Genomic DNA, 26,511 nt, shown 5'->3' with positions numbered 1-26,511 from the left:
TTGTGTAAAATAATAGCCGGGCTGGGAAAAACTGCTGTGTCAGTCCACACTGCACAGCAAACATCATCTGGCCACAGGAATCATCATATGCGTGCACAACCCCCGCTTTTTGAGGATGATGCCAAAGGATTTGGCTTGGAAACGCTCCACCTGCTGATGACGAGCAGAGGGAAGATGCAGGAAGGCATCTGAAATGATGCTTTGCAATAAAAATAATCCTCAGCACTTCCCTGCAGACTGCAATGGCATTTGGTATCTCAGGTGTGTGGTATGCACCAGGACAGCCTGACATGATTACTCTTTTCCACAGAGCCTTCCATGGAAAGTTGGGAAGTTTCTACTTTTCCCAACTCTGTTTTCTTCAGGGACAGAGATGAGTCTTGAGGTGCCAAAAGCCTGTCTTTTTATGCTGAATAAAACAGAGCTCTAAGCTGCAGGTTTGGCCACTGCCATATGTCAGAGCTGCAACGTGCAGCCTGGACAGCAGCCCTGGACACCAGCTTCACTCCATGGTTAGGAACACGGGTATCAAGAGACTTCTCAGCTATAAGGAATCATGAGCTGGTTGGGTCAGCAGGACTGCACAGCCTATCGCAGAGGTGAGCAGATCTGGAACCTGCCCCCCAGGGCTTGACAGCAAGATGCCTCTACCAAAATAATTCAATTTGCAGTCACTTAGGGTTCCCCCCATGAAGAAATTAAGGGTTGCATCATACTGGGGTAAAAAATTAACAAAGCAAAGAAATAGAAGTGACGCTGCTCAATTCTAAAGTCATTTTGTTGACCCCAACAGCACTGAGACCGAACCCTGGCGACTAACCCCATTTCATCCTGGTAGCAGTTGGCTGCTCCACAGACACCACTTCGATACCATCACCAAGGCTGATGTGCCAAGAACAATAAAAATGCAATTCTGTACAAACCGCAACTACCCAAGTGCTTCTTGATACGCATGGATGACGACATAAAAAATAAGAGGAAGAGCCACTGCTAGAACAGTGTGTGATCCCTGCACAGCTTTGCCCATCGGCTCAACCAGATGGAGACTTCAGCTTCACTTTTAATAAGCTCATGAATGAGCTGCTCATTACTTTCCTGCCGCTTCAGCTGACCTACCTGGAGAACCATGATGCCGTCATGCTTCAGAACCCTCTGCTAGACCTATGCATATCTCCTTTAACGATTCTGTGTGCAGATCACATGCTTAGAAAGGTCTCCCAAGGTGCAACTCTCTCATTACTTTGTCCACAGCCAAAGAAAATCGCACTTTTCTCCTTTTTATCTGGTGGGAGCAAGGCTGGAGGCACCCCCACCATGAGAGAACGTTTTAGGATTGTTTAGATTGGTGCTGGGTTCAGCTTCCCTGTGAGCGGTGTCGAGGATGGAGAAGCATACAATGAGCCTTTTCTTCCTTCCCCCAGCATGGAAAGCAGTTATGCAGGGATGCTGTACTATCCAAGCACCTCACATAGAAAGATGGCTGAGTGAATTTATCCTCTCTCAGGCAGGGAAAATATTATTACAGCCACATGGAAATGAACTGCAGAGAGATTAAGTAACTCGCCCAAATTTAAATATTAAGTTGCTGGCAGAACCTTGCAGTTAAAAACAATTTTCTTGGTCTCAGTCCAGTGCATTCACCATAAACCCACTCTTTTTCCTTCATTTCTCATTAAAAGGGAGCATGCCGCCTTCAAGCAGGCTGGCTTCCACCAGGATTACTCCAGTGAGGGGCAGGATATGTGCATGTTTATGGCTTGCTTTGATAGGAAATGGTCAAGAAGAGAAAACCAGAAATAAAAGTTCCTTGTTATTTCTTGTGCAAATCTGGCATACAAGGTGGGAAAACAAATAGCTTTCATAGGATCACAGAATGGTTTGAGCTGGAAGGGGCCCTCAAAGATTCCACTCCTCTGCCATGGGCAGGGACACCTCCCACCTTCTCTTATCCAAGACAACAGATAATTCCTTCTTAACACATCCCTTGAAAAATAGTTCAATATAAGCAGGTGACCTAGGTAAAAGCCCATCTTCACTTCTTGTCCCGTATAAAGCCTTAAAAATACGAAATACCTCATTTTGCTGGAGTTCCACACAGAAATCCTAATCGAGCTCAGACACCAATGGTCTGGGGTACAACCATACATGGCTGCTTAACTTGAGATGCCTCTAAAAGAGTTCAAATTAAAGGGTTCAATGTTCAAATAGTTCATTATTATTTATTTTTCTTTTAAAATAAAACCCGTCCACCTTTAAAGCCATATCCTAGCATTGTCATAAAAAACACCAGCAGCTCCTCTTTTTCAGGGTAGGCGACTGAGGGAAGTTCAAATCCCATTTTCACAGCCAGATTTGCTAGTGGCAACTAAAGATCTTAATGCAAATATTGGACATTAACTGCCACGAGAATTAGCTGGTTTTGTCCTGAAGAGGCAGAAGTGTGGACAGGCTGCAAGGTGTTCTAAAACTGTGACTTTATATTCATTTCTAATTCAATACTATTTCTAAACTTGACACACTAACTAAAACACCATTTGCCTGTTTAACCTGAAGTCCCTCCAAAGAATCACTTCAAACACAGCCATTTTCCAGCCTTAGGTTAAAAAAAATGCACTATAAAGTACTTTGGATCACTATATTTTTAAATTTATTTTCTGCTCCTTCTTACAGCTTGAATCCTTAAATTGTAAAAGACCTCTTCAGCAAAATCTATTGTTAAAAAGGTTGCTTTGACTGGTAATTTCATTGCACTGAGCTAACGTATAAAGCGTCCAAAGCTCTGGATCAGATCCCCAGCTCCAGCAAACCTGCATAGCACGGATAAATCAGATAAACAGGTACGTAGAGAATTATGGAACAGTTTGAGTTGGAAGGGACTTTTAGATATTCCACCCCCCTGCCTCATTTGTATACAATGAATAGACTTGAGCACGAAATGAGAGACAAATTGACCTGCAAGAAAACTTCTTTGCATGTTGGGAGGAGGTTGTGGTGCCGGACAAACCCAGCCTGGCTCCTGCCTTTCTCACCATCGTCATATCCCCACTTGGCTTTGTCACCCATTCTCATTAGCCGTTGAGCTAATATTAAGGCTTAGTGCAAAATAGTTTGGAGATCTCTGCTGGGGACCAGCCTCCCTTGCACCTCATATAAAGAGACAAAGACCCATATTGGACCAGCAGATCCTTCCAGCAGCTCAAACACATCTCAGCTATCTAATGATGGCCTTATATTTACACTTATGACCCTTTGGTCTCATTATTCTTATTTCCTCCCCATAATAAGTATGTAAATGGTCCCAAACCTAAGTATTCTATCCTACTGGGAGTCTTGCAGTGTAGGAAAGCACCTCTAGCAGAAAGGAAGGATCACAGCAGCTTTACAAGCTCAAGGGCATGGACCACAGCTCACTGCTCCCTTCACCACGGGCTCCTTATCCCTGAAAAAGTTCACATCTCCAGCACGCATCTAGGGCACTGTGGCACCGGAATACAAATTATTCCCCCCAGAAACAACAACAGTTCTGGAGGATTCATTTCTCCTCACATTTGACCTAAAATGTCCATTTCAGGAACAAACACGACTAGGACCACATCTTTTGTAATGACAACGCCAAACCACATCTCTAAAACCATCCGCCCCATTTGACAGATATTCCCATCCTCTGAAATTTCCCTCTCCAAAATAACAACCATGAAGAAAGTCAAGAAGTTATCACACATACTAAAATCCCCACAAAAGACACACTTTTGGGGAGCATTTGGCGCTTTTGATTGACGTTCTGGTACTTTTTTTTTTTTTTCATGGATACCGCTATGCATACGTACGGAAGCACATCTTACTACCGAGCATCGTCCTGCTGCAGCCTCTGCAGCTCTTCCCAACACCTCCAAGATTCTTCCATCCTGGCAAAGCAGCACGCTGTTTGTATGGAGAGAGGTACCCTTCATTTATAAATGAAATGTGCTTCATGAATGAATGGGAACCTTGGAGAAGTGAAGAAACTTCAGAGCATGTGCCTTGAGACCATGGAAAACCAAAATCTAGTTGGCAGAAGACTTTTACCAGTTAGTTGGACACCTTGTATGTGGCTGAACAAGCACACTGCTCTAAATCCAGTCTCTTATTATGTCCTGCTTTACAGCCCAACGCTTGAAAAGCTGCTTCAGCTGGACATGCATCACCAATACAGTTCCCCAGCTCCTCTTTCACCCCAGACTGTGCCCTTCACCCACCTGTGAGATGTGGGACTGTGTCTTCTCACTCTCGCCATCCCCCTCTGTTTTATCCGTCAGCAGCCCCTGGACCTGGTACTCCAGGACGTAGCTGTCGATGAAACGCTCCAGCTCCTCAATCTCCTGGGAGCGGCTGCTCCCTGCCTCCGAGGAGGCTGATGCCACTGATGAGTTCTCCATTCCCTCAAGAGAGATGCTGAGAATGGAGGAGGCCTGAGAATACAAAATAAAAAACACAAGAAATTACTTTCCAGTAACCAACCATGTCCTGGGCTGCATCCAAAGCAGCGTGGCCAGCAGGGTGAGGGAGGGGATTCTCCCCCTCTATTCTGCTCTCATGAGACTCCACCTAGAGTCCTGTGTTCATTTCTGGAATCCTCAGTACAAGAAGGAGGCCACAGAGATGATCTAAGGGCTGGAGCACCTCTGCCATGAAGATGGGCTGAGAGGGTTCGGGTTGTTCAGCCTGGAGAAGAGAAGGCTGCTGAGAGACCTTAGAGCAGCTTCCAGTGCCGAACAGGGCCCCAGGAAAGCTGGGGAGAGTTTTTTTACAAAGGCAAGGAGTGATAGATTGAGGGGGAATGGCTATAAATTGGAGAGGGGAAGATTTACACTAGACATAAGGACAAAATTCTTAACAGTGAGGGTGGGGAGGCCCTACCTCAGGTTGCCCAGGGAAGCCGTGGCTGCTCCATCCCTGAGGTGTTCAAGACCAGGTTGGATGGGGCTTGGAGCAACCTGATCCAGTGGGAGGTGACCCTGCCCATGGCAGAGGCATTGGAATTAGATGATCTTTAGGGTTCCTTCCAAGCCAAACCATTCTGTGATTGTATGATTATAAAAAAGTTAAGAAAATGGCAGCCAAAGCCTATCACTGATCACGGGATGGATATTTTTTACTGTACTTTTGCATTTCCAGTAGTGTCTATAATAACCATAGGTGGTCACATTCAGAGTCTCCATGTTTGCACAAACAAAAAAAAAAAAAATCCCATTTCTGAAATATACCTAGATCTAAGGACAACAACAGACACTTCAGCTATCCTCCTTCTTAAATGAAAACCTCTAGACACTTCCACAAGTGATAAAAACAAAATTAAAAAGCTTGATTTAAAAAGCCCACAGCACTGGCTGTGTTGGCTAAGGGTGATAAGCTGGGGATGGTGGACAGGGGTGCGAGGAAGGCAATGATGACTGAAAAGCTCCTTTAGGATGGTAGTAGTAAATGATGCTGAGTCAATGGTGTGACTGTAAACGGTCCAGCAAGGAGGTCTGCATGTTGAGATGAAACAGAGATCACACTAGAATCTATTTTTAAAACCTCTTATTGTTAAAAATGGATTAGAAAGAGCAAAAAAAAAGGGAAAACCCCTGCAAAACCACAAAACATTCTGCAAGTAAAAGGCATGGGAAAGCTCTTCTATGGTCTCCTGAGATGAAAACAGCATCAGGAGACCTTAATACTGATGAAAATCGCCATGGGGATGCTTCTTCAAACACAGGTTTATGAGATTCCTAAAGACCAGTTTGGAGGAAGGAGCCACAGCTGGTACATCTAACAGTGGCTGCACACCGCAAGGTCAAAGCAAGAGCTTACAGTCCCTAAGGATCACACATCTGGTCATGTCAGCAAGGAGGGATGCAGAGTTCGCACTGAGGAGGGGATCACCATCATCCAAACCACCCTGCCATGTGGCCCCATCCCTCAGGTGTCTCTGGGGGCAGGGCAGGCAGTGGGGACTATTCCCGCTGCCAACACCTGCAGATGACATTCTACAAGCCCCATGCTCCACTGTGGATCAGGCTGCCATATGATGTTGAATCACTGTTCCACGCACACACAATAAACCCGGGGAAACGATGTATTTCATGTGTGCATGCTCAAATTGAGTACCAGCACAGCTGGGATGGGAAATTGCTGTAGAGGAAAGCACTGCAGGTTGCACACATCACTGCTACTTTTCCTGGGATGTTTCCTCCTGAGATACTAACCCAAGCAAGAGGTGATGCAAGAAGGTCAAGGAGAGCCACCAAATCTAAGTATTTTCCACGTGACATAAAACCTCTGGAACTTGTCTCTGTGGGAGATGGGTCTGACACCCCTCCTCTGGCCATAAGCCAGGCGCCGGCTCTGAACTCACCCCAGGCTCTGCATCCCCCATCCAGAAAAGCTGGGGTGAACAAGTGAGAAGTGGCTCAGTGTCCCCGCTGTCTCCCACCCAACTACTGTGAAAGAAGCTTGGACCAACCCTTCATCCCTTCCTATTTTTCCACAGCTGAATGCATTCACACCTTAAACAACAGGAACCATCAACTCCCATACCTGGGCTGGGCATGTTTGCACATGAATTAAGTTCTGGATCAGTGACTTGCAGTAAGAGTTGCACTCCTATTCCCTGTGAGAGCTCCCACCATGTTGCAGGACACCAATAACTTCAGCCCTCACCCTGTCCTTCACGGGGAACTGAGATGTACGGTAGGTTTGGAGCTAAGTATAAAATTACCAAGCAAATCTGGAGTGAGTCACATGCCATCCGGAAAGGAAGAAGAAGGAAAAAAATCTGTTCTCAGCTTGTGTAATTTCCAGCCTCTGAACTATTTGTCATCTGTCACTTTTAAACAATTGTGGCTTCATTTGGAAACTGCCAAGAACGAGCAGTTCTGGCCTAAGGATTTCATCTGCTCAAGGAGTTATTCCCAAATGTGCCTGGACTGTCGAAAAGGCTCATTATGTAGATCAATATCACACATTAGCTCCTGAACAAAAGTCACGTGGCGTATTAAAAAAGAGAAAGAAAAAAAATAGACATGGAGAAAAAAACCCCAGAGGAGTGCCAGGGAGCATGGAGCCCTGTAGGAGCGCATGCTGGAGGGCATATTTCTCCCCTTTCTAGCTAATTAGTGACAATTACCAAAGCTGGGGGGATAAAAGAGATAAAATGGAAAGCGCTAAAGCAAGAGCTGGGAGAATAAATGGTAGCAACCAGTCCTGGAGGGCACAAAAGCATTTGGGACGTGACTGCGTGAGGTAGGGGATAGCTGATACAGGTGGCATTACTTGGGATGGAGGAAGCAGAGTTACAGGGTACCCTCCACCCTCTGGGACCATACAGAATGAAAGCAAAATTTTTTAGAATCATAGAGTGTCCTGAGCTGGAAGGTACCCACAAAGATTATCGAGTCCACCTCTTGTCCCTGCACAGGACAACCTCAACATCCATACCATGGGTCTGAGGGCATTGTCCAAATGCTTCTTGAATATTGTTAGGCCACATTTTGGACATTTTATTTCGTACTGAACGTGGCACTGGAGGGAATCAAGCCCAGGGCACTGCCCAGAGGATGCTCCCCCTTGAACACCCATGACAACACATAAAGCAAAGCGAGGGTTAACACCTACGACTCCACTTTTGGGGTGTTAGTCCCACGCCCAAGCAGCATTTTGCTGATTAGCAACAGGAGAGATGGCAGATTGAAAGAGAACGGGTTTGTCAGAAGTCATCCGGTCCAGAAAATGAGCACAAACCACGTATTTGAAATATCAGGCGTCTCTGGTAGGAAACTCCAAAACCAAGTCATAGAATCATAGAATCACCAGGTTGGAAGAGACTCACCCGATCATCAAGTCCAACCATTCCTATCAATCACTAAACCATGTCCCTCAGCACCTCGTCCACCCGTCCCTTAAACCCCTCCAGGGAAGGTGACTCAACCCCCTCCCTCGGCAGCCTCTGCCAGTGCCCAATGACACTTTCTGTGAAAATTTTTTCCCTAATGTTCAGCCTCATCATCTTCAGTACCTTCATCCGGTACTGAAACGAGACCTTAGCAAGAAGAAAATCCCTCCTTTATATTTAAGGACGATGATTTATCACATTCACCTGAGATAGGATCATCATTATATGCAAACACCCCCATAGCAGCTGTCCAGGCACGGACAGTGAGTTGGTTGACATCTGACCCTCCTAATAAGATAAAAGACTAACAAGTCATGCTCTGTAATCTTCTTTATGTGCTTAGTCTGCACCAAGTCGGTGTAAATCACATAATGACATAGAAACTGACGGCCAATGTGCCAAGGCCACTGCCAACATGCCACTGTCACCCACCTCGGGGTGTCAACGGAGGCTCAACAAGCAGAAGAACATCTTGATTTTGTGGTATCTTCTGGTACTTTGAGGTAGCAACCTGCTCTGTGGTTTCTGAATTTGTCCTTTGAATTCCCTTTCTGACCACACTACCTCCACAGTACTGAGAGGCACCTTTCCAGTATCAGGCTTCATGGTTGATGAAACTTGATGCTGACCTTGCTTTGGGCAAGTTAGTTGGTCTACTGACCACCTGAAGTCTTCTCCAACCTGAATGGTTTTTTGATTCCACGAGATGATATTCGAGCACTTCATCATTTTAAGAAAGCCTCCTCTGCTCTTGCAGCCTTGTTTCCATATTTCATTGTGGGCAGTATTGCCCATTTTAGACGAATCTCTCCCAGTTACCACACAACCGCCTTCCCCACTTTTACCAGCCCGCCCAGAGACGTTCCAGTGCTCAGGTGAGGATTGTTTTGGTCACCATCTCTCAGAAGATTTTTCAAGGCAGAGGTTTTAAGGCTGTAACCCATTGATTTCTGTGCTCTACCTAATTTTAGCAAGTGTGACATGCACGTGTATAAAATGTCTTTGACAAAACAAACCCAAGACAACCACAGGTTTACAGAGGCCCATTTGCCAGATCCTGCAACTTTGCTCCTGACCGCAGCAGCCTGGCCCTTCCAGATGGAGGGATTTTCAAGCTCAGACAGTGGACCTTCTTCCTTGGCAGGAGGCACCCTGCGAAGGGAAGCTGCGACTTAGATTCAGACTAACTCAAGGCCATCCACAACAGGTTAATCTCCACACTGATGTCTAGTCTAAACAACCTCTTCTTTACCAAAATTAACCCTCTCCACTGGGAATGGGACATATGTTGGTTGGTCATAGAATCACAGAATGCTTCCTTACATCCAGTCTAAATCTCCCCTCCTTTAGAATAAAACCATTATCACTTCTGTCGCAACAGGCCTTATTAAAAAGCTTGTCTCCAGCCTTCCAGCAGCACCTTTCAGTACTGGAAATTGCTCTATGGTCTCCCTGGAGCCTTCTCTTCTTCAGAGAACAAGCCCAAATCCCTCAGCCTGTCCTTGCAGGAGTGTTCCAGCCCTTGGATCAACTTTGTGGTCTCTTGGTGCTGGATGTAAAGAAACCCTTGTGCCTGGAGCACGTTTCTCATTTAATCTCACCCTCAAAACATGTACAAACAAGAGATTTTCAAATGGAATCTCAAACCCACATCTGAGCATCAAAACAATTGAAGCCTTCCCAAAATGAGCAAACTCATGTTCTTGAAAGCTCTTCAGGGAGCTTTGATCCTTTGGATCTGTGTTCACATAGCGCATACAACCAAGGATTCACAGACCCCAGAGATGGTCCTTAATGATAACACAGGTGTACCTCAAATCTATATTTGTTTTGCTGTTCCCTCCTCCTCCCCATATTTATCAAGGGACAAAGGCTACAAGCTTTGGGGGCCTGAAAACTACCTTTCAAACCTTTCCTAATAAGCCCACAGTGTGCTCACTACTATGACCATAAACCAATGAATCGTCAGGAGAAAAAGTCAACAGATAAGTAAACTGCTTTTTATGACTTAGCATTTATTCGAATTACTGTAATGTATAATTACTATTAATAACTATTATTTTAAATAGGGTTCCAAATGGGGTTCTTGTTTTAGTAAGATTACACAGTTTATGGCAATTATACAGTTCTGCTCTTAAACAGCAAATATAATCCTTAAGAACAAGCATGTTTTATGACATCTGTGTGTTCATTCTCCTTCTCCCAAAGGTTCTCCAGGTTTGTGTTGAACCAGAGGAACCACATGGTGTGTTTGAAGGGTGAAGGGCAGCAATGGAGAAGGAAAGCACTTTGGACTAGGTGGGTGGGATGCAACAGCACAAGGGAACTTGCAACCCAAATGATGTAAGAAAAGGAGGATGAGTCCATGATTACAGGATGACAGATGCAGGGATGGGAATGCATTTCTATCACCTCACTGAGGCCTGGGTGAGAGGATCCCACACATGTCCTTTTCCCAGACAGGTTCTCCAGCTGCCCTCTCTTCAGCACACGAGGACAAAGCACCTCCAAAACCCAGACTGCAGCAGCCTGGTTGTTGCAAGGCAGCACTGCCCCAGTCATCCCAGCAGAGCAGGGACCTCATGCAAACATTATTCCCTGAAGTAAGGAACAGGGTCTTTTCACCCAAAATATGCTCACATGACAACCCTGTCAGCAAGACCACAGCCCACGCAGAGGTCTTCCCCCAGAAAATGCATGGTCCAACTCAGCAAGACAAACCAACATCCTAACCTACCATTAAGGCAAAACCCCACACACCTTCTGTCTCCTACACAAGGTCCAACCTGGTCAGGTATCAGCAAAGGAAACAAAATAAAGAGGTTGCTTTTGCCACCTTTTTGCTTCCATGGGATGGATGCTGAAAGTCTAAAATACTTTCTCACAAATGATGAGTTTCTTTGAAGACCACGGCTTTCAAACCAGGAGAGCCACACTATCACATGCTCCCAAAGAGTGAAGGTTGGGAGTGGATCTACCCCACAACTACACTGCTAGGAGTTAATACTCAGGCTAGAATCTAGGTAAGACAATTGAAAAGGATCTTCTGGCAACAGAGTTCAGGCAGAACTGCTTAATGCAGTGCTTAGCATCCGGCTTCTCCAGATCTTTAGACACCTGTTACCAAAATTCAGATATCAAAAGGTCCAACGACCACCAAATCCCAGTAAATCATAGAATGGTTTGGGTTGGAAGGGACCTTGAAGACCATCCAGTTCCAACCCCTTGCCACAGGCAGGGACACCTCCCACTGGATCAGGGGCTCCAAGCCCCATCCAACCTGGCCTTGAACCCCTCCAGGGATGGGGCAGCCACCACTGCTCTGGGCAACCTGGGCCAGGGCCTCCCCATCCTCCCAGGAAAACAGTTCTTCCTAAAATCTCCTCTAAATCTAAATGGCAAGAGCTCAAACCATCTTTTTGACTGTTTGGTCTCAGCTATTTCAATTTGGATTTAAATGACTCACTTAAGGCATCCCAGCTGAGAAATGCACCTGTCTTCCTTACTTATCCTCCAGTTAGGTGCTGAAAAAGCTCCCACGCCAGTCCACTGCAATTCAAACATAGGGCAGGAGGAACACAGAGCAGCCTCTCTCTGCAGAAATGCCACCGCAGGCTGGCCACCGGGCAGCGTGTAGCTTACTAGCGGGCTGTGATGGGCTCCAGAGCTACCCTGACAGATCACTGAAAACCTTTCTCTTGACATACAGGATTTATCACTCCAAGTTTGGCTAGGAATAGCAGATGCTTCCTACAAAAGGCAGCCACGGTGTAAATTCTTCACATACTGATGCAGCCAACTCCTTCCAGAGTCTTCTCTAGTGCGACGTCCAGTGTCCCTCTTGCATTTGCTCTGCCTGAGGGGTTGTAATAAATAAATATTAAACACTTGCCTATTTCAGTAGCATGGCAAGTGTTAATTGAGGATGATTTCCTTCGCAAAAGAATCCTGCTTGCTAGCATCAGCAGGGAAGCATGTGGCACAAGCCACATGGTCAGGGCATGTCTCATCCCAGAGATGGAAACTTACCCTCCAAGGAAACTTTCCCTGCGAATAAGCCCAGGAACTCTGGAGTATTACAAAAAGTCCTCAAAATGAGTTTTATTGCCCTCATTGTGACTGAAGTCTTACAGGGTTTTTCTTCTCCTGTGGCAGGAACGTGGTTGAGAAAGAACTGTGGAAGCAACAGAAGACCTTGGAGTCCTCCAGGACAGGTTTAAGCAAAGAAAGTAGCAATAAAGCATGAAGACGTGGCAGCAGACGTGCTTAAAACCTGGCCCAGGTGCCGGTGGGCATGGGGAGGACCGAAATATAGCTGTACTCCCCCTGCAGTCACCCACATGCAGGAGAGCTGTGGATGATCAAGGCAGGCCCTCTGCTCCCACACCTGCTGTGATCCAACAGGGACACTTGGGACAAGCACCAAGAAGGACCCCAGCAGCGCACAGATTTATTTATTTATCTATGCCTGCATGGGATGATGGTAAAGCCAAACTGAAGAGACACCCGGCAAGATCTGGGGAAAGGCTCCAGCCCAGCCCGAGCCAACAGACAAAACACCCAGCTCTATGAGCAACCAACATCAACTTTGACGTCTCTTGTCCAGCCTCCACTCCCTACAGTAAAGAATCGTTGGACCACACCTCTCATGGACATGAAACCTTCTTCTGCTCATCAGCTGGGCAGAAGGAACAGAACCCAGACAAACCCTCAATCACCACCTCCCTCGCATTGCCTGCCCACCATCTTCTCCAAGCCCTCCTTTCCAAAGCCACTGCTGACATGCATGGAGAAGGACGTCACTTCAGCCCCAGATCTGGGAGGTGAGGAATACCTTGATGGAACAGACCAGCTGATGCAGGACAACTCTCCTACTTCTTACCTGTTTCTTATCAGTGCCTTCAGGTCAGGTAAAATCCTCTGCATGCTTTAACTCTGCAAATAACTGTCTGCCAGTAGCATTACAGGCAGAACCTTTGACTGTCTGCATTTGGGGGTGTTGGTTGACAGAGACTGAACATGAGCCAGCAGTGGCCCAGGTGGCCAAGAAGGCCAATGGCATCTTGGCTTGGACCAGACACGGCGTGACCAGCAGGTCCAGGGAGATTCTTCTCCCTCTGTACTCGGCACTGGTGAGACCGCTCCTCGAATCCTGGGGTCAGTTCTGGGCCCCTCACCACAAGAAGGATGTTGAGGCTCTGGAACGAGTCCAGAGAAGTGCAACAAAGCCGGTGAGGGGGCTGGAGAACAGGCCTTATGAGGAGCGGCTGAGAGAGCTGGGGGTGTTTAGCCTGGAGAAGAGGAGGCTGAGGGGAGACCTCATTGCTCTCTCCAACTACCTGAAAGGAGGTTGTGGAGAGGAGGGAGCTGGGCTCTTCTCCCAAGGGACAGGGGACAGGACAAGAGGGAATGGCCTCAAGCTCTGCCAGGGGAAATTTAGGCTGGACATTAGGAAAAAATTTTCACAGAAAGGATCATTGGTCACTGGCACAGGCTGCCCAGGGAGGGGGTTGAGTCACCTTCCCTGGAGGGGTTTAAGGGACGGGTGGACGAGGTGCTAAGGGACATGGTTTAGTGATTGATAGAAATGGTTGGACTCGATGATCCGGTGGGTCTCTTCCAACCTGGTTATTCTATGATTCTATAACTCCTACCTAGAAGTGCGACCATGGCCGGTGGGTAGACAGCTCATTTCCCAGCATCTCCTTTTAATAAGCTCCTTCAGCAGCAATATTTTCTCTCTCCTACACCAGTCCACTTCTAAAAACAAGAACATCACAATGCATCTTTCTAAAGCAGTGAGAGTATCTCAGTGAATGAAAGGAGCGGTTTATCTTTATTGCTGGCAGCCAGCTTTCGTATTCCTGCAAACCACAGGAACAGTTACTATGGAAAATGATAGCAATTGAGATGAACCACAACTCCCCCCATCCAGGTCTTGCCCCGTTTCCATAAGAACAGATGAAGCACCACATCTACCTTTTGGATTTGCTGCTTCATAGCCGGTATTTTTCCATATTATTCTAAAACATCAAGCATAGAAATATAAATTATTATATCCTGGATCTGACCCTTTCTGAATTAAAAGGTAAACACCTTTGAAAACCATATTGAGTGACTGCTGCTGGAACCAGCCTCTGGCTTTTAAGACACTGATGCGTCCATGCCTGGCTGAGCATTTTATCTATTTCATCATCCTTCCTGTCTTAGGTCTGGTTTCTTGTACATGGCGATGCAGAAAAGACAAAGCGACAGGACAGGAGCCCAACAGCTGCCACACTGCAGTGTCATCCACAAACCTGGCATGTCACAGGGCAGGCGAGTGCCACAGCACATCAAAACAGAGACATTAAAATCAACTCAGAAATAAATAGGGGAAAAGAACCAAAACATGGAGAAAGCCAGAAAACAACCAAGAGCAGAAGACCATAGATTCAGACCCAAAACAGCAACCTTAACACGGTCATTCAGCAAGGAAGGGTGAGAAATAACCAGAAAGCCAGAAATCCCTCATTATCAGCAAGACAAGAATTTATTACGCAGCTTGCTTCACTGCAGTAAGGAAAGGTTCTTTTGCAGCTGGGAAGTGGATTTGGATTTTTCTTTTCAAGCAAAAACAAAGCCTCATCACCTTTAGAAACACGAAGCCTTTTAGTCTGTCAAATCTGTGCACGAAGCTGGAGTGATTTCCCAGCAGGTGGGCTTCCTAACCCAGGGGGTGCCAGGGTAAGGAGTCTATTGGAGCATCAGTCTGGTTGCAACAGGACAGCAAGGCATGGTCCCTGTCCCCTGATTTTGATACAAATTTGATCCATGGAAATATATCAGCCTTTCTAGCAATAAAATCTGAAACGGGTCATAACAAACTCACAACCCCAACCCCTGAATAAAGAACAGCCAGAGTTTTATAACGTATTTATACATCGACTGAAACTACAAGCTGTGCCTTAAATCAGACAGAAACCATTTTCACATTCCCCTGCTTCTACTAAAAGCCCAAGGAACAAGAGCCCACAACGCATCTTGTCCTTGCTATTTTTCACCTTTCCAAATGAAACACTGCCAAAGAAAAATATTTAAAGAAATAGTAGAAAAATGCAGATTTCACATGTGCTTCAGGATCTCCTCTTCAGAGCTGCACTGCTTCTCCTCCCAGAGCACACAGCAACCCAGCAGCAGTCCAGGTAGAACATAATGGCAGCAAGAATTATGCTAGAATACATGAACAAAGAATATTCTCCTGCCAGAACAGCTTGCCCACATAACACTGTGCACACACACAACTCTCTCTATGATGCATGTGACAGGTAGCAATCCTTTGGCAACCAACACGTGCATTTTGTCCAGCTACTCTTCTCTCGTGAGTCCCCAGCTGGAGTCCTGTGTCCAGTTCTGGAATCCTTAATATAAGAAGCATATGGAACCATTGGAACAGGTCCACAAGAGGCCACAAAGATGTTCCGAGGGCTGGAGCACCTCTGCTCTGAGAACAGGCTAAGAGAGTTGGGGTTGTTAGGCCTGGAGAAGAGAAGGCTGCAGAGAGACCTTAGAGCAGCTTCCAGTGCTGAAAGGGGCTCCAGGAAAGCTGGGGAGGGACTTACTACAAAGACATGGAGTGATAAGATGAGGGGGAATGGCTTTAAACTGGAACGGGGAAGATTTAGATTAGACATTAAGAAGAAATTCTTCACACTGAGGGTGGGGAGACACTGCTGCAGGCTGCCCAATCCCTGCAGGTGTTCAATGCCAGGTCGGATGGGGCTTGGAGCCCCTGATCCAGTGGGAGGTGTCCCTGCCCATGGCAGGGGAGTTGGAACTGGATGATCTTTAAGGTCCCTTCCAACCCAAACCATTCTATGATTCTACGAATCCCAGGGAATCCCATGGGAAACAGGCAGGGTGCAGAACTCCCCATGCAGGCATCAATTTGTAGGCAGAGAGCACAGCTCGAGTCCTAAGCAAAAGTGTAACAATAACCAGCTGATCCATACACTTTGCAACCCCATTTTTCAACATGTGCTCACAAACCAGCTGCAACATTCTGCCTTTTGCAAACAACCAAAGGGAAACCATTATCAGAAAGTAAATCTTTCCTGTCCAGGTACCCAGGCAATGTAACAGGCACTTGGACTGACCTGTAATCTTATAAGACACATCCAGCTCTAAGCTGAGATGCCAACCCGCTGAAGTCATCCATCCCATGGGTTGGGAGGGATGGGGTGGGAGCGGCATCCCTTGGTCAGCAGGAGGGCAGGCGTGGAGGTTGCTTAATCTCTACTAAACCATGTCTGTAGTTTGCTGGCAAAGAGCATTTTGCATCCACAAGCCAGCATTTAGCAGCATTCAGAGGACATACCTCAGCTGCCAGCCAAAATGCTGCAGCTGCCACTCTGGATGGATGGAGGGGATTTTATGTTAGGAGGAGCCAGCTGGTCCTCTCCTCCTGGGAATCATAGAACAGGTCCATGTCTGAGGGCTCCAGACCTGGATGCAGGGTTCCGAGAGGGGTGTCACCAGTGTGGAGCAGAGTTTGAGAATCAGCTCCTTCACCCTGCTGGTCACGTTTCTTTTTATGCAGCCCTGGACACTGTTGGTTAGCACACATTGCTGGCTCATGTCCAGGTTTTCATCCATCAGAAAGAATCCTTCTCTGCAGGTCTGCTCTCAATCTCATCATTTCCCCGCCAGTCCTGATATTGGGGGATGCCTCGACTCGGATGCAGGAAGTTGCACTTGACCATGTCAAACCTCATGAGGTTCACATTCTCGTGGAACCTCACCTCCTGCTTCCCTTCATCACGGCTTTCCTCTTTTTCAGAACTGAAGCTCTTCTGTGCAACAAGGCTGAGGGCACGAGAGCCTCAGATGTCCCCATATTTAAGGCTTCTGAAAGATGAAATGGAAATGAGGAAACAAGACGCTTTTCACAGCATCAACTACCTCCTGCACCATGAGCACTGGACAGAAACAAATCATAGAATGGCTTGGATTGGAAGGGATCTTTATAGGTCAACCAGTCCACCCACCCGCAGTGAGCCAGGACATCATCAACTCGATCAGATTGCTCGGAGCCCCATCCAACCTGACCCTGAATGTTTCCAGGGACAGGGCCTCCACCACCTACCAGGGCAACCTGTGCCAGTGTTTCACCACCCTCAGCGTAAAGGATTTCTTCTTTCTATCCAGCCTAAATCTGCCCTCCTTTAGTTTAGAACTATTATTCCCCATCCTGTCACAATGGACTCTGCTAAAAAGCCCCTCCCCAGCATTCCTGGAGCCCCTTTCAGTACTAGAAGCTGCTCTAAGATCTCCTTGGAGCCTTCTCTTCTCCAGGTTGAACAACCCCAACTCTCTCAGCCTGTCCTCAGAGCAGAGATGCTCCAGCCCTTGGATCATCTTCATAGTCTCTTCTGGACCCGTTCCAACAGCTCCATGTCCTTCCAGGGCTGACGATTCCAGAACTGGATGCAGGACTCCAGGTACGGTCTCGTGACAGCAGAGCAGAAGGGCAGAATCCCTTCCCTCACCCTGCTGGACAATCTTCTTTGGATGCAGCCCAGGACATGGTTTGCTTTCTGGGCTGCCACCACACATTGTCAGCTCATATCCAGCTTTTTGTCTTCTTGCTTCTCAACAGTCCCCCGTGTTCTTGGATCTGGTGATGTTCAGGCTTGGGTTTCACAAGCAAAGCAAGGGGTAGATTTCAAAGAGGGACAATTCCCTACAAGCCGAGCCAGGCTCGCTCAGAGGGCATCTCTGTGCCTTCTGCCCAGTATGAGCTGCTCAACAAGAACTGGAAAGAAAACTATCCAGTAAAGCTCTGCCATTTTGCAGAGGAAAGGGAAAATAGACAACTTTCTGAGCTAGCTGATCTCATCTGAATGACTCCATGCACAGATAAGCAAATTCAGAGATTTTCTGAATCTCTAATTAACTTCAGTGCTAAAAACAATCCTGAAAACCCCCACTCAGCAACACCCACAACACCCCAAAATTTCCAAAACCTGCCTCTGGATCCTGGACCTCTGCTCCTCTACCACATTTAGAAGTTCAGGTTATAAATTATGCAGCAAATTGCCTTTTACATCATGGCCACTCCAGAAGCATCAGTCATGGACTTTTATCAGCTCACATACAGGCAGCTACCATCACCACCATTGGGGATCTTCTAAATAATACAGTGGAAAAGAACAAGAATTGTGAAACTGGCAATTCTGTGCGTGCAGAAGTCACTTCCTCATAAAACTTCTGGTCTAATAAGAACAAAACAAGTGTCTGGTAAGTAAACAAAGCCATGAGGAGCACAAGGGGACTGGGAATCTTGCTGGTCAACACCACCCAAGCTGGCCAAGGAATGGGACATCAGTGTTACAAGAACTGAGATTTCCTGCATCCCTGTGTCTGGCTTCTACCAGATTCAAATATACCAATACAAGACCTGCAGCCAACTGCAAAGGCAGGGGAAAAGCCAAAAGCAGCATCTTCCACATCCTACCTACTTGTTGGACCTTCTTCTTGGGAAAGTAGGACAGAGCCATACACATACCTCAGCAAGGTGTTTAACCCTCACACATTTTAAGGACAGAATTTTGATGCGGGACTGAGTCTGTTGCCAAAGTTTTCACTTCCCCTGGAGCCAGACAGTGTCCTCCTTAGTTCCTGGCCATGTGGACTGGACATGGTCCAGACAGTGGGCTTCCATCCAGCAAAGCAACTGCATTTCAGAGATGTGATTCTCACTGCAACCAGTCGCATGACATGAATCAAACGTGGCTCCGCAAGACTGCTGTGGGCAAAAGGCATTATCTAAGGCAGCTCTCACAGTGTGCGAAGATGCCCCTGCAGACCTTAAGTCCATTTTTCAGCCAACAAGGACCTCCTGCATGTTCTCCCATGTAGTTTCTGGTAGCAATTCAGAGAGCACTTTTGATTCCTAGACGGGCGCAGGTTTTGCACTGGATTCCTCATAGCTGCTCCAGGAAGGGATGTGACCTAGTGTAAAACACTACAGCACCCACCAAGGATCCAACTGAGTCAAGGGATGCTGAGATGTGTCAGGGATTGGCTCCACCTCCCTGTGAACACACCACTCCACCGTGCCAGCCAAAGTCGCAGCAGCAGGTGATGCTCAGCCCTGGATGGGTGGTGATCAGGCTCTTTCCAAGCTTCATTTTGCCCAAGCAGTGTGGACCGAGCCCGTTGGCTTAGCCCTCCTCTCAAATCCACCCCTAACTTTTAGCACCTTCCAGCAGCTCATGAGATAGCTTGATCCGATTCACCAGGATAAGGAACCAACCCCGCAAACACCAAGCAAAGCACTTCCCCATATAGGAATTTTCATGAGTTACTGGCCGGTCACCAGTCTCCTGCTTGATGACTGAAGTGCATTTTTTCACAATCTCTCCCAGGCCATCGCTCTGCTCACTGGAGGCTCTGCAGCAGCAAAGCAGCCCCACATGTCCCAAAAAGCCCTTCCCAGGCAGCCCCATTCCCTCAAAGTTATGTCTCCTGTTGAATTGCAGCAAGTAACGGGTGACAAGAAGCCAGTGATGAGGATGGGAAGAAAAGCAGCCTGACAAACTCCAGAGAGTAAAGATGCTGCAAGTATTTGTGCAGCTACATTTATTGCCCGGGGGACTGTGGGGTTTGATTAATAAGAGGTAAATGAAGCAGCTCAACTCAGCTGAGCGCCAGCAGGCAGGAGGAAGACAGGAAGTTTTTCATTAATACAAAGCAAATGGAGACAGGTACATTGAGGACATGACAGCTGACCTATTTTGACACAAATATGAGGCCAAGTGAGCTTTGTGACTGTCTTTGTGACTGTTTACCTCTACCAGCAGCAACAACAGTCTAGATGACTGTCCCAGATCAACATAGTTGATGTTCAGCCTTGGAATCCATCAGCCCTACCTCTGCCCAAACGTGCCCTGCTGAGTCCTTGACATCAATCCCTTTTGCAAACCCCAAGTCTTGGATGTCCCGCTGAGCTGCCAGTGTACTGAAGAACCTCAAGTTCACCCCAAAATGTCCTTGAGCTGCTCCTTGTGTCCAAGTGCTCCATCCATCGTGGACTCAAGTGCACCACACACTGCATGCGTGATTGGGATGTATTGCTGCCTCCTCCACTGTGCCTCACCTCCCCCTCTCAAGAAGTGCAACAACCTTGGTTAGGACTTATCTTAAATGCTTGGCTTTCCCATCTAACCTGGGGAGGTGGAAAGAAGTTTTATAGCTTCAAGGTGCCACCACACGGACAGCATCACAGATCTACAGGGTTTCTGATGGACGTCAGAAGTTTGCCCTTAGTTTTCAGAACACTTTTGGGGTTACTGCTTTAGTACACACCCAGCAGCTCAGGAAAGCAGGACAGGAAAGCACTGAGAGAAGGTTTTTCTCTGCAAATACAGCCTAGTCAGGGATAGTGCCACAAATACTTTAGTAAGTTTGCTTCCTGACCCAAAAGGAAACAGTGCTCCTACAGAGCTGGATGATGACTAGGGGACCTAGAGCCACCTGCAGACATCAAACACCAAAAGGATCCATCTTTTATGACAGCTGTGTCCAGCCCAAGATCCCACTTGCAGTGAAAAACCCACCAGCCATGGCCCACACAGTGACTGGGAGAACTGCAGGCATGAAGGCAACCCAGAAACACTTCTACAAATGAATTTTACATCGTTTTTTGTTCTTTTGTTGAAGGGTCATAGAATCACAAGGTTGGAAAATACCTTTAAGATCATCAATTCCAAATGTACCTGTCCACTACAAAATCATATCCCTGAGCACCTGTCTTTTAAACACCTCCAGGGATAGTGACTCAACCACCTCCCTGGGCAGCCCCTGCTAGTACCTGATAATCCTTTCTGTGAAGACATTTTTCCTAATGTCCAATCTAAACTTCCTCTGAGGCAGCTAGAGGCCACTCCGTCTTGGGAGAAGAGACCAACACCCACCTCTATACAACATCCTTCATGCTCACCATGAAGGTGTTTCCATGATGACCTCCAGCATGTGGCAGCCCCACCAAATATGACTGCAGGGTCTGAAGGAGGTCATGCCAGGGTACAGCAGCATCTGGGAAAGTCTCTTTCCGTACCTCCCAACCTCTGCTTACACCCATGGGATTAACAGTCCCAAAGTTAATCATAATGAGAACATGGACACAGGACTGTAATTGCAACAGAAGGGAGCAGCATCAGCAGCTTCAGCAGAAGCTTGATAGCAGCAGGACTGCTATTTATGAACCAGTGACCTCACAGACGCAAATAAAGAGTCCAAACTATTTAGCTTTGGTAAAAAAAAAGAAGAAAAAAAGATAAGGAACCACTTGATTAGTCAAGAGACTGTAAAACACTATACGTCCAGGTAGTATCTCACATTAAAAGGACTTGCAGGCAGAAGCCCACCATTGCCAGTTCATGGACCCATGTGCAGTTAAGGTCAGATGAGGGCATCTGAGGGATCTTTATGAGCCATTGGTTAAGCAACTGAGCCTAACAAAGGACTGGAAAAGGCATTTCTGGAATAAATTATACAATAGGAATGATCAGGAAAACGGACTCCATACCTAGCCCTGAGTTACTGCAAACGCTTGGAGACTTCAGGGGAAGATGCAACCACTGTGACATAACCACAAAATGCTGGGGCTTGGAGCAGGCTTTCCCTGCTCCCACGGGAGTTTTCTTTGGGGCTTTTCCTTCCCAGAGGGAGCCTGAAGATCCTCCATGATTGCTGAGGGCCCTGAGTCAAGGGGCACCCTGCAGATGGAGAGTGACCAGCAGTTCAAGAGAGGGGATTCTCCCCACTACTCCACTGAGCTGAGACCTCAGCTGGAGCCCTGCATTCAGTTCTGCGATCCCCAGCATAAGGAGGATATCATAGAATCATAGAATCACCAGGTTGGAAGAGACCCACCGGATCATCGAGTCCAACCGTTCCTAACAAACACTAAACCATTCTCCTTACCACCTCATCCACCCGTGCCTTAAACACCTCCAGGGAAGGTGAATCAACCACCTCCCTGGGCAGCCTCTGCCAGTGCCCAATGAACCTTTCTGTGAAATATTTTTTCCTGATATCCAGCCTGAACCTCCCCTGGTGGAGCTTGAGGCCATTCGCTCTTGTCCTGTCCCCTGTCCCTTGGGAGAAGAGCCCAGCACCCTCCTCTCCACAACCTCCTTTCAGGGAGTTGTAGAGAGCAATGAGGTCTCCCCTCAGCCTCCTCTTCTCCAGCCCAAACACCCCCAGCTCTCTCAGCCGTTCCTCATAAGGCCTGTTCTCCAGCCCCCTCACCAGCTTTGTCGCTCTTCTCTGGACTCGCTCCAGAGCCTCAACATCCTTCTTGTGGTGAGGGGCCCAGAACTGACCCCAGGATTCGAGGAGCGGTCTCACCAGTGCCGAATAACCTCCCTGGACCTGCTGGTCACGCCGTTTCTGATCCAAGCCAAGATGCCATTGGCCTTCTTGGCCACCTGGGCCACTGCTGACTCATGTTCAGTCCCTGTCACCCAACACCCCCAGGTCCCTCTCCTCCAGGCAGCTTTCCAGCCAGACTTCTCCTAGTCTGGAGCTGCTCAGGGTTGTTGTGCCCCAAGTGCAGGACCCGGCATTTGTCCTTGTTAAACCTCCTGCCATTGGTCTCAGCCCATGGATCCAGCCTGTTCAGATCCCTTTGGAGACTCCCGACCCTCCAGCAGATCCACGCTTCCACCCAGCTTAGTGTCGTCGGCAAACTTGCTAAGGGTGCACTCGATGCCTTCATCCAGGTCATTGATAAAGACATTGAACAGGGCTGGACCCAGCACTGAGCCCTGGGGAACTGTTGGAGCAAGTCCAAAGGTGGCCATGAAGATGATCAGAGGGCTGGAGCACCTCCCATACGAGGACAGGCTGAGAGAGTTGGGGTTGTTCAGCCTGGAGAGGAGAAGGCTCCAGGGAGAACTCAAGGAGCTTCCAGTATCTGAAGCGGCTCCAGGAGAGCTGGAGTGGGACTTTTTTACCAGGGCATGGAGTGACAGGACAAGGGGGAATGGCTTTAAATTGGAGGGGGGAAGATTTAGATTAGACATTAGAAGGAAATTGTTCACACTGAGGGTGGGGAGGCCCTGGCCCAGGCTGCCCAGAGAAGGGGTGGCTGCCCCGTCCCTGGAGATGTTGAAGGCCAGGTTGCATGGGGCTTGGAGCAACCTGATGAGGTGGGAGGTGTCCCTGCACACGGCAGGGGTGGAACTGGAGGGGCTTTAAGGTCCCTTCCAACTCAAACCATTCTGTGATTCTAAAATACTTTAAAACATATTTCATTCTGGATTGAACAAAGGAAATTTGACTTGACATTATTTTGTTTCCAGTTTTAATGAAATAAAAATATCCAGTCTGACAGATCCCAGCTAAATATTCTCTTATCCCCCACAACTACCCTTACACTCATGATTTTTCTACAGGCTCATTAAAAAACCCATAACCCAACACAATTAGCATCAATTATCTATTGTATGGGCTGATATTTAGGAGTATTCAGAACCCCTAAGGATAATTCGGGGTATCCACCAGGACACCCTCCAGGACAGAGTACATAATTTAAAATGTTACTGTAATTAACGTATCAATTAGAAATTAATAATAACCTCAGAAAAATGTCACACATATCACTTTTTTTTTTTTTTTAAGAAGGGTATAAGGGAAACAGCTACTCACATCCCCCAAAAGAGAGGGGGCAGCTGCAGCCCCAGTTCTGCAGGCACAAGGCATAGTGCCAGTGCCAACCCTTTCAGGCCTTATCCTCATAGCAATGCTTCTGCTTTGGCTTGCTCCCAGCTCCCCCACAGGCTGCTCTGCCCCAGGAGAAAATATTTATCCTCCAGGATCTACCAGGCATTCGACAAGATGACACCCAGGGATGCAGAGACCACAAGGCAGATAAAGCCCCTCTGATGCTTGGAAGATGCCCCACTGCATCCTCTCCCACTCCCTTTCTGGTCAAACTGGATATTTTACAGAACAAGGGGAAAATAAAACAGGTTTTCAGGGCAATGCTGCTGACTTCTTGTTTTTCAGCCCCTCTGCCACCAAGCCCCTGTGATGCTTCTAACCTCTGTTGATCCCACCAGGTGGTTTAATTGGTGAGCTTAGCAGTAAGCCCTGTCCCTGCAAGGAGCCACCAAGTTATATCGGGTTATTCTCTGCCTGTTGGGGATTGCAGAGGCTTTCAGACAGCACAGGGATAATTCCCAACTTCAATTTGCAGGAAGAAAAATAAAGTTTATGGACAGAGGGAACTCACCTCAAGATGCAATGGGTTGGTCTGGGTTTTTTTCCTCTCCTGAGCTTTATTTTATTAATGCTGAAGTAGCTGCTAAATCCTGTTAACGTGCTGCAAATCCCTGTCTTGCTGAAAACAGAATCTGTCACCTTTAAAAAGTAATCTGTACCCAAATAAGGCCCTAATGGAAAAGAAAAGGGGCAGATAGGGAAGGCAGCACCCACAGTAGCAGGGGCAGGGCTTCATGAAGAGTCTGTCAGAAGGCAGAAAAAATGGGATACGGAACAAAAAAGTGGGATAGTGAACAACAAAAAAAATGGGATAGGGAACAACAGCAAAAAGGGTTAGGCAACAGGAAAAAAATGGCAGCAAAAAATATGGGCTAGGCAATAAAAAAATGTGCCACAATGAAAAACAGGGCTAGGCAACAAAAAAAGGGGATAGGGAACAAAAAAAAGGGCTAGGCAATGAAAAAAAAAGGCTAAACAATAAAAAAATGGGCTAGGCAAAGAAAAAAAGGGCTAGGCAATGAAAAATATGGGCTAAACAATAAAAAAATGGGCTAGGCAATGATAAAGGTGGGCTAGGCAATGAAAAAATGGGCCAGGCAACAACCCTGCCTCCATGAGGAAGGCAAGAACAGGCAATGTAGAAATTTCACCCATTAATTTTGGCAGCCAGGGGACTTCTGCAGTAAAGAGGAAGCATGCATACAGTTGGAGAAGGGGGGGAAAGAAAAGAGACCTGATGGACAGTGAGTCTGCAAGTAAACATATACATGAGGGCTGCCTGGAAGGGTGGCCAGCGGAGCAGAAGAGGTAGCTCACATGTAATGCTATGTATCTGGCAACTGAGCTTATTCTCTGGCCTCACCTAGCCTGAGCGAACGAATAATGTTATTGAAAGGCAGACAAGAAATCAAACAGCAGCTTGGAGAAACCAGGGAAGCCTCCTGAGAGCCAAGGGAACCCGCACTATCTTGGGAAGAGCGAGATTATAATAACTAGGTCAGTTGGCGATAAGCCTTCTCAGAGCATGCAGGCAGGCACACGCATGCTGCTGCCTTGCTAGGAAGTGGTGATGTCCCTGAGGAACTGAGAAACTCAACAGCAACATGCCAGGGGCATGGAAGAGACCAGTGGCAGAAAGCCTTCTCCAGCAGCAAACCGTGGCAGCTGCTTACCTCAAGGTCTGAGGATCAGTAGCTGCAGCATGTGACTATCTGATGGGATATTAGAAAATTTCTTCACTGTCAGCATGGTTCAGCACCCAAGGGATGACACAAGGAAGTGCGTTGTCTCCATCCTTGGGAACAGCATCAAGATTCAGCTGGATACAGCCCTGTGTGGACAGGTTTGACGCAGAAGCCAGCCCTGCTCTGAGCAGAGGGCTGGACCAGAGGACCTCTGGAGCTTATTTCAGTCCAGAAGAACTCCAGGATCTTAGAACCATGAATCACAGAATCATTAAAGTTGGAAAAAAACTCTAAGATCACCCAGTCCAACTGTCAGCCCAACACCACCATACCTACTAACCCATATCCTGAAGTGCCACATCTACACATTTTTTAAAGACTTCCAGTGATGGAGACTCGATCACTTCCCTGGACAGCCTCCTCCAGTGTTTCACCACCCCTTCAGTAAAAAATTTCCCCTAATATCCAATCTAAACCTAGCACAACTTGAGGCCATTCCCTCTCATCCAGTCACTTGGCTAGGGGCACCTTCCCCGTGTCCAGACCTCCAGGACAAAGCCATCAGACCTGACCTCCAGCTTAATTAAAACCAGCCTAAACTTCTTCCCAGAGGCAAGTGGCCTGTTAGTCCAGGCTGACATGAAGCTCAAATACACAACAATCATGCACAGCAAGCAAAGCCGCCTGCTCCAGGTGGCAAAGATGATAGTCCCACGTAGCGAGTGCTGTCCAGGCTTCATATGCACTTTTCCCTATAAAAAAGGAGCCAGAAGCTTTCTACTACCCACCTCTTCCTTCCTGGATGGTTTGACATCAGCCCTGCTCACCTGGGCAGCCTCAAGGCACAAGGAGTTCAGAGAATCCCAGCTGTGGCCCCAGAGCACGAGCTGGACTGAGCTCACATCCAGATGTTTGACACTGGACCAAGCAAACAGGAAAAGGAAACCAAAGGTGAGGATGTGCTCACTGCTGTGACTCCTCCTTCTCTCCCACCTGTATTGTGCAGTAGCCGCCTTCTGCCCCCCATTTGTCCATCCAACACTGGGGCCCAATCCCCAATCCAGAAAAGAGAAATCATAGAATCATTTAGGTTGGAAAAGACCTTTAAGACAATTGAGACCAACTGCAAACCACCAAACCACA

General features: G+C 47.3%; 1 protein-coding gene across 3 annotated transcripts in view; it reads right to left on the bottom strand.

Moving 5' to 3' along the window:
- Positions 1 to 26,511, bottom strand: part of CTIF (cap binding complex dependent translation initiation factor) — a 165,304-nt gene that overhangs the window by 126,157 nt on the left and 12,636 nt on the right. For all 3 annotated transcript variants that reach the window (XM_069880982.1, XM_069880981.1, XM_069880983.1), the window contains exon 2: positions 4,236 to 4,448. In XM_069880982.1, the coding sequence (XP_069737083.1) occupies positions 4,236 to 4,415 (180 nt within the window). In that variant the 5' untranslated portion in view covers positions 4,416 to 4,448. The remainder of the gene's footprint in view (positions 1 to 4,235; positions 4,449 to 26,511) is intronic.

The sequence above is a fragment of the Phaenicophaeus curvirostris genome, chromosome Z (assembly GCF_032191515.1).
Source record: "Phaenicophaeus curvirostris isolate KB17595 chromosome Z, BPBGC_Pcur_1.0, whole genome shotgun sequence".
In the NCBI taxonomy this organism is placed as follows: domain Eukaryota; kingdom Metazoa; phylum Chordata; class Aves; order Cuculiformes; family Cuculidae; genus Phaenicophaeus; species Phaenicophaeus curvirostris.
Note: the sequence above shows the minus strand (reverse complement) of the source record. Positions and strands in the feature narration are given on the sequence as shown.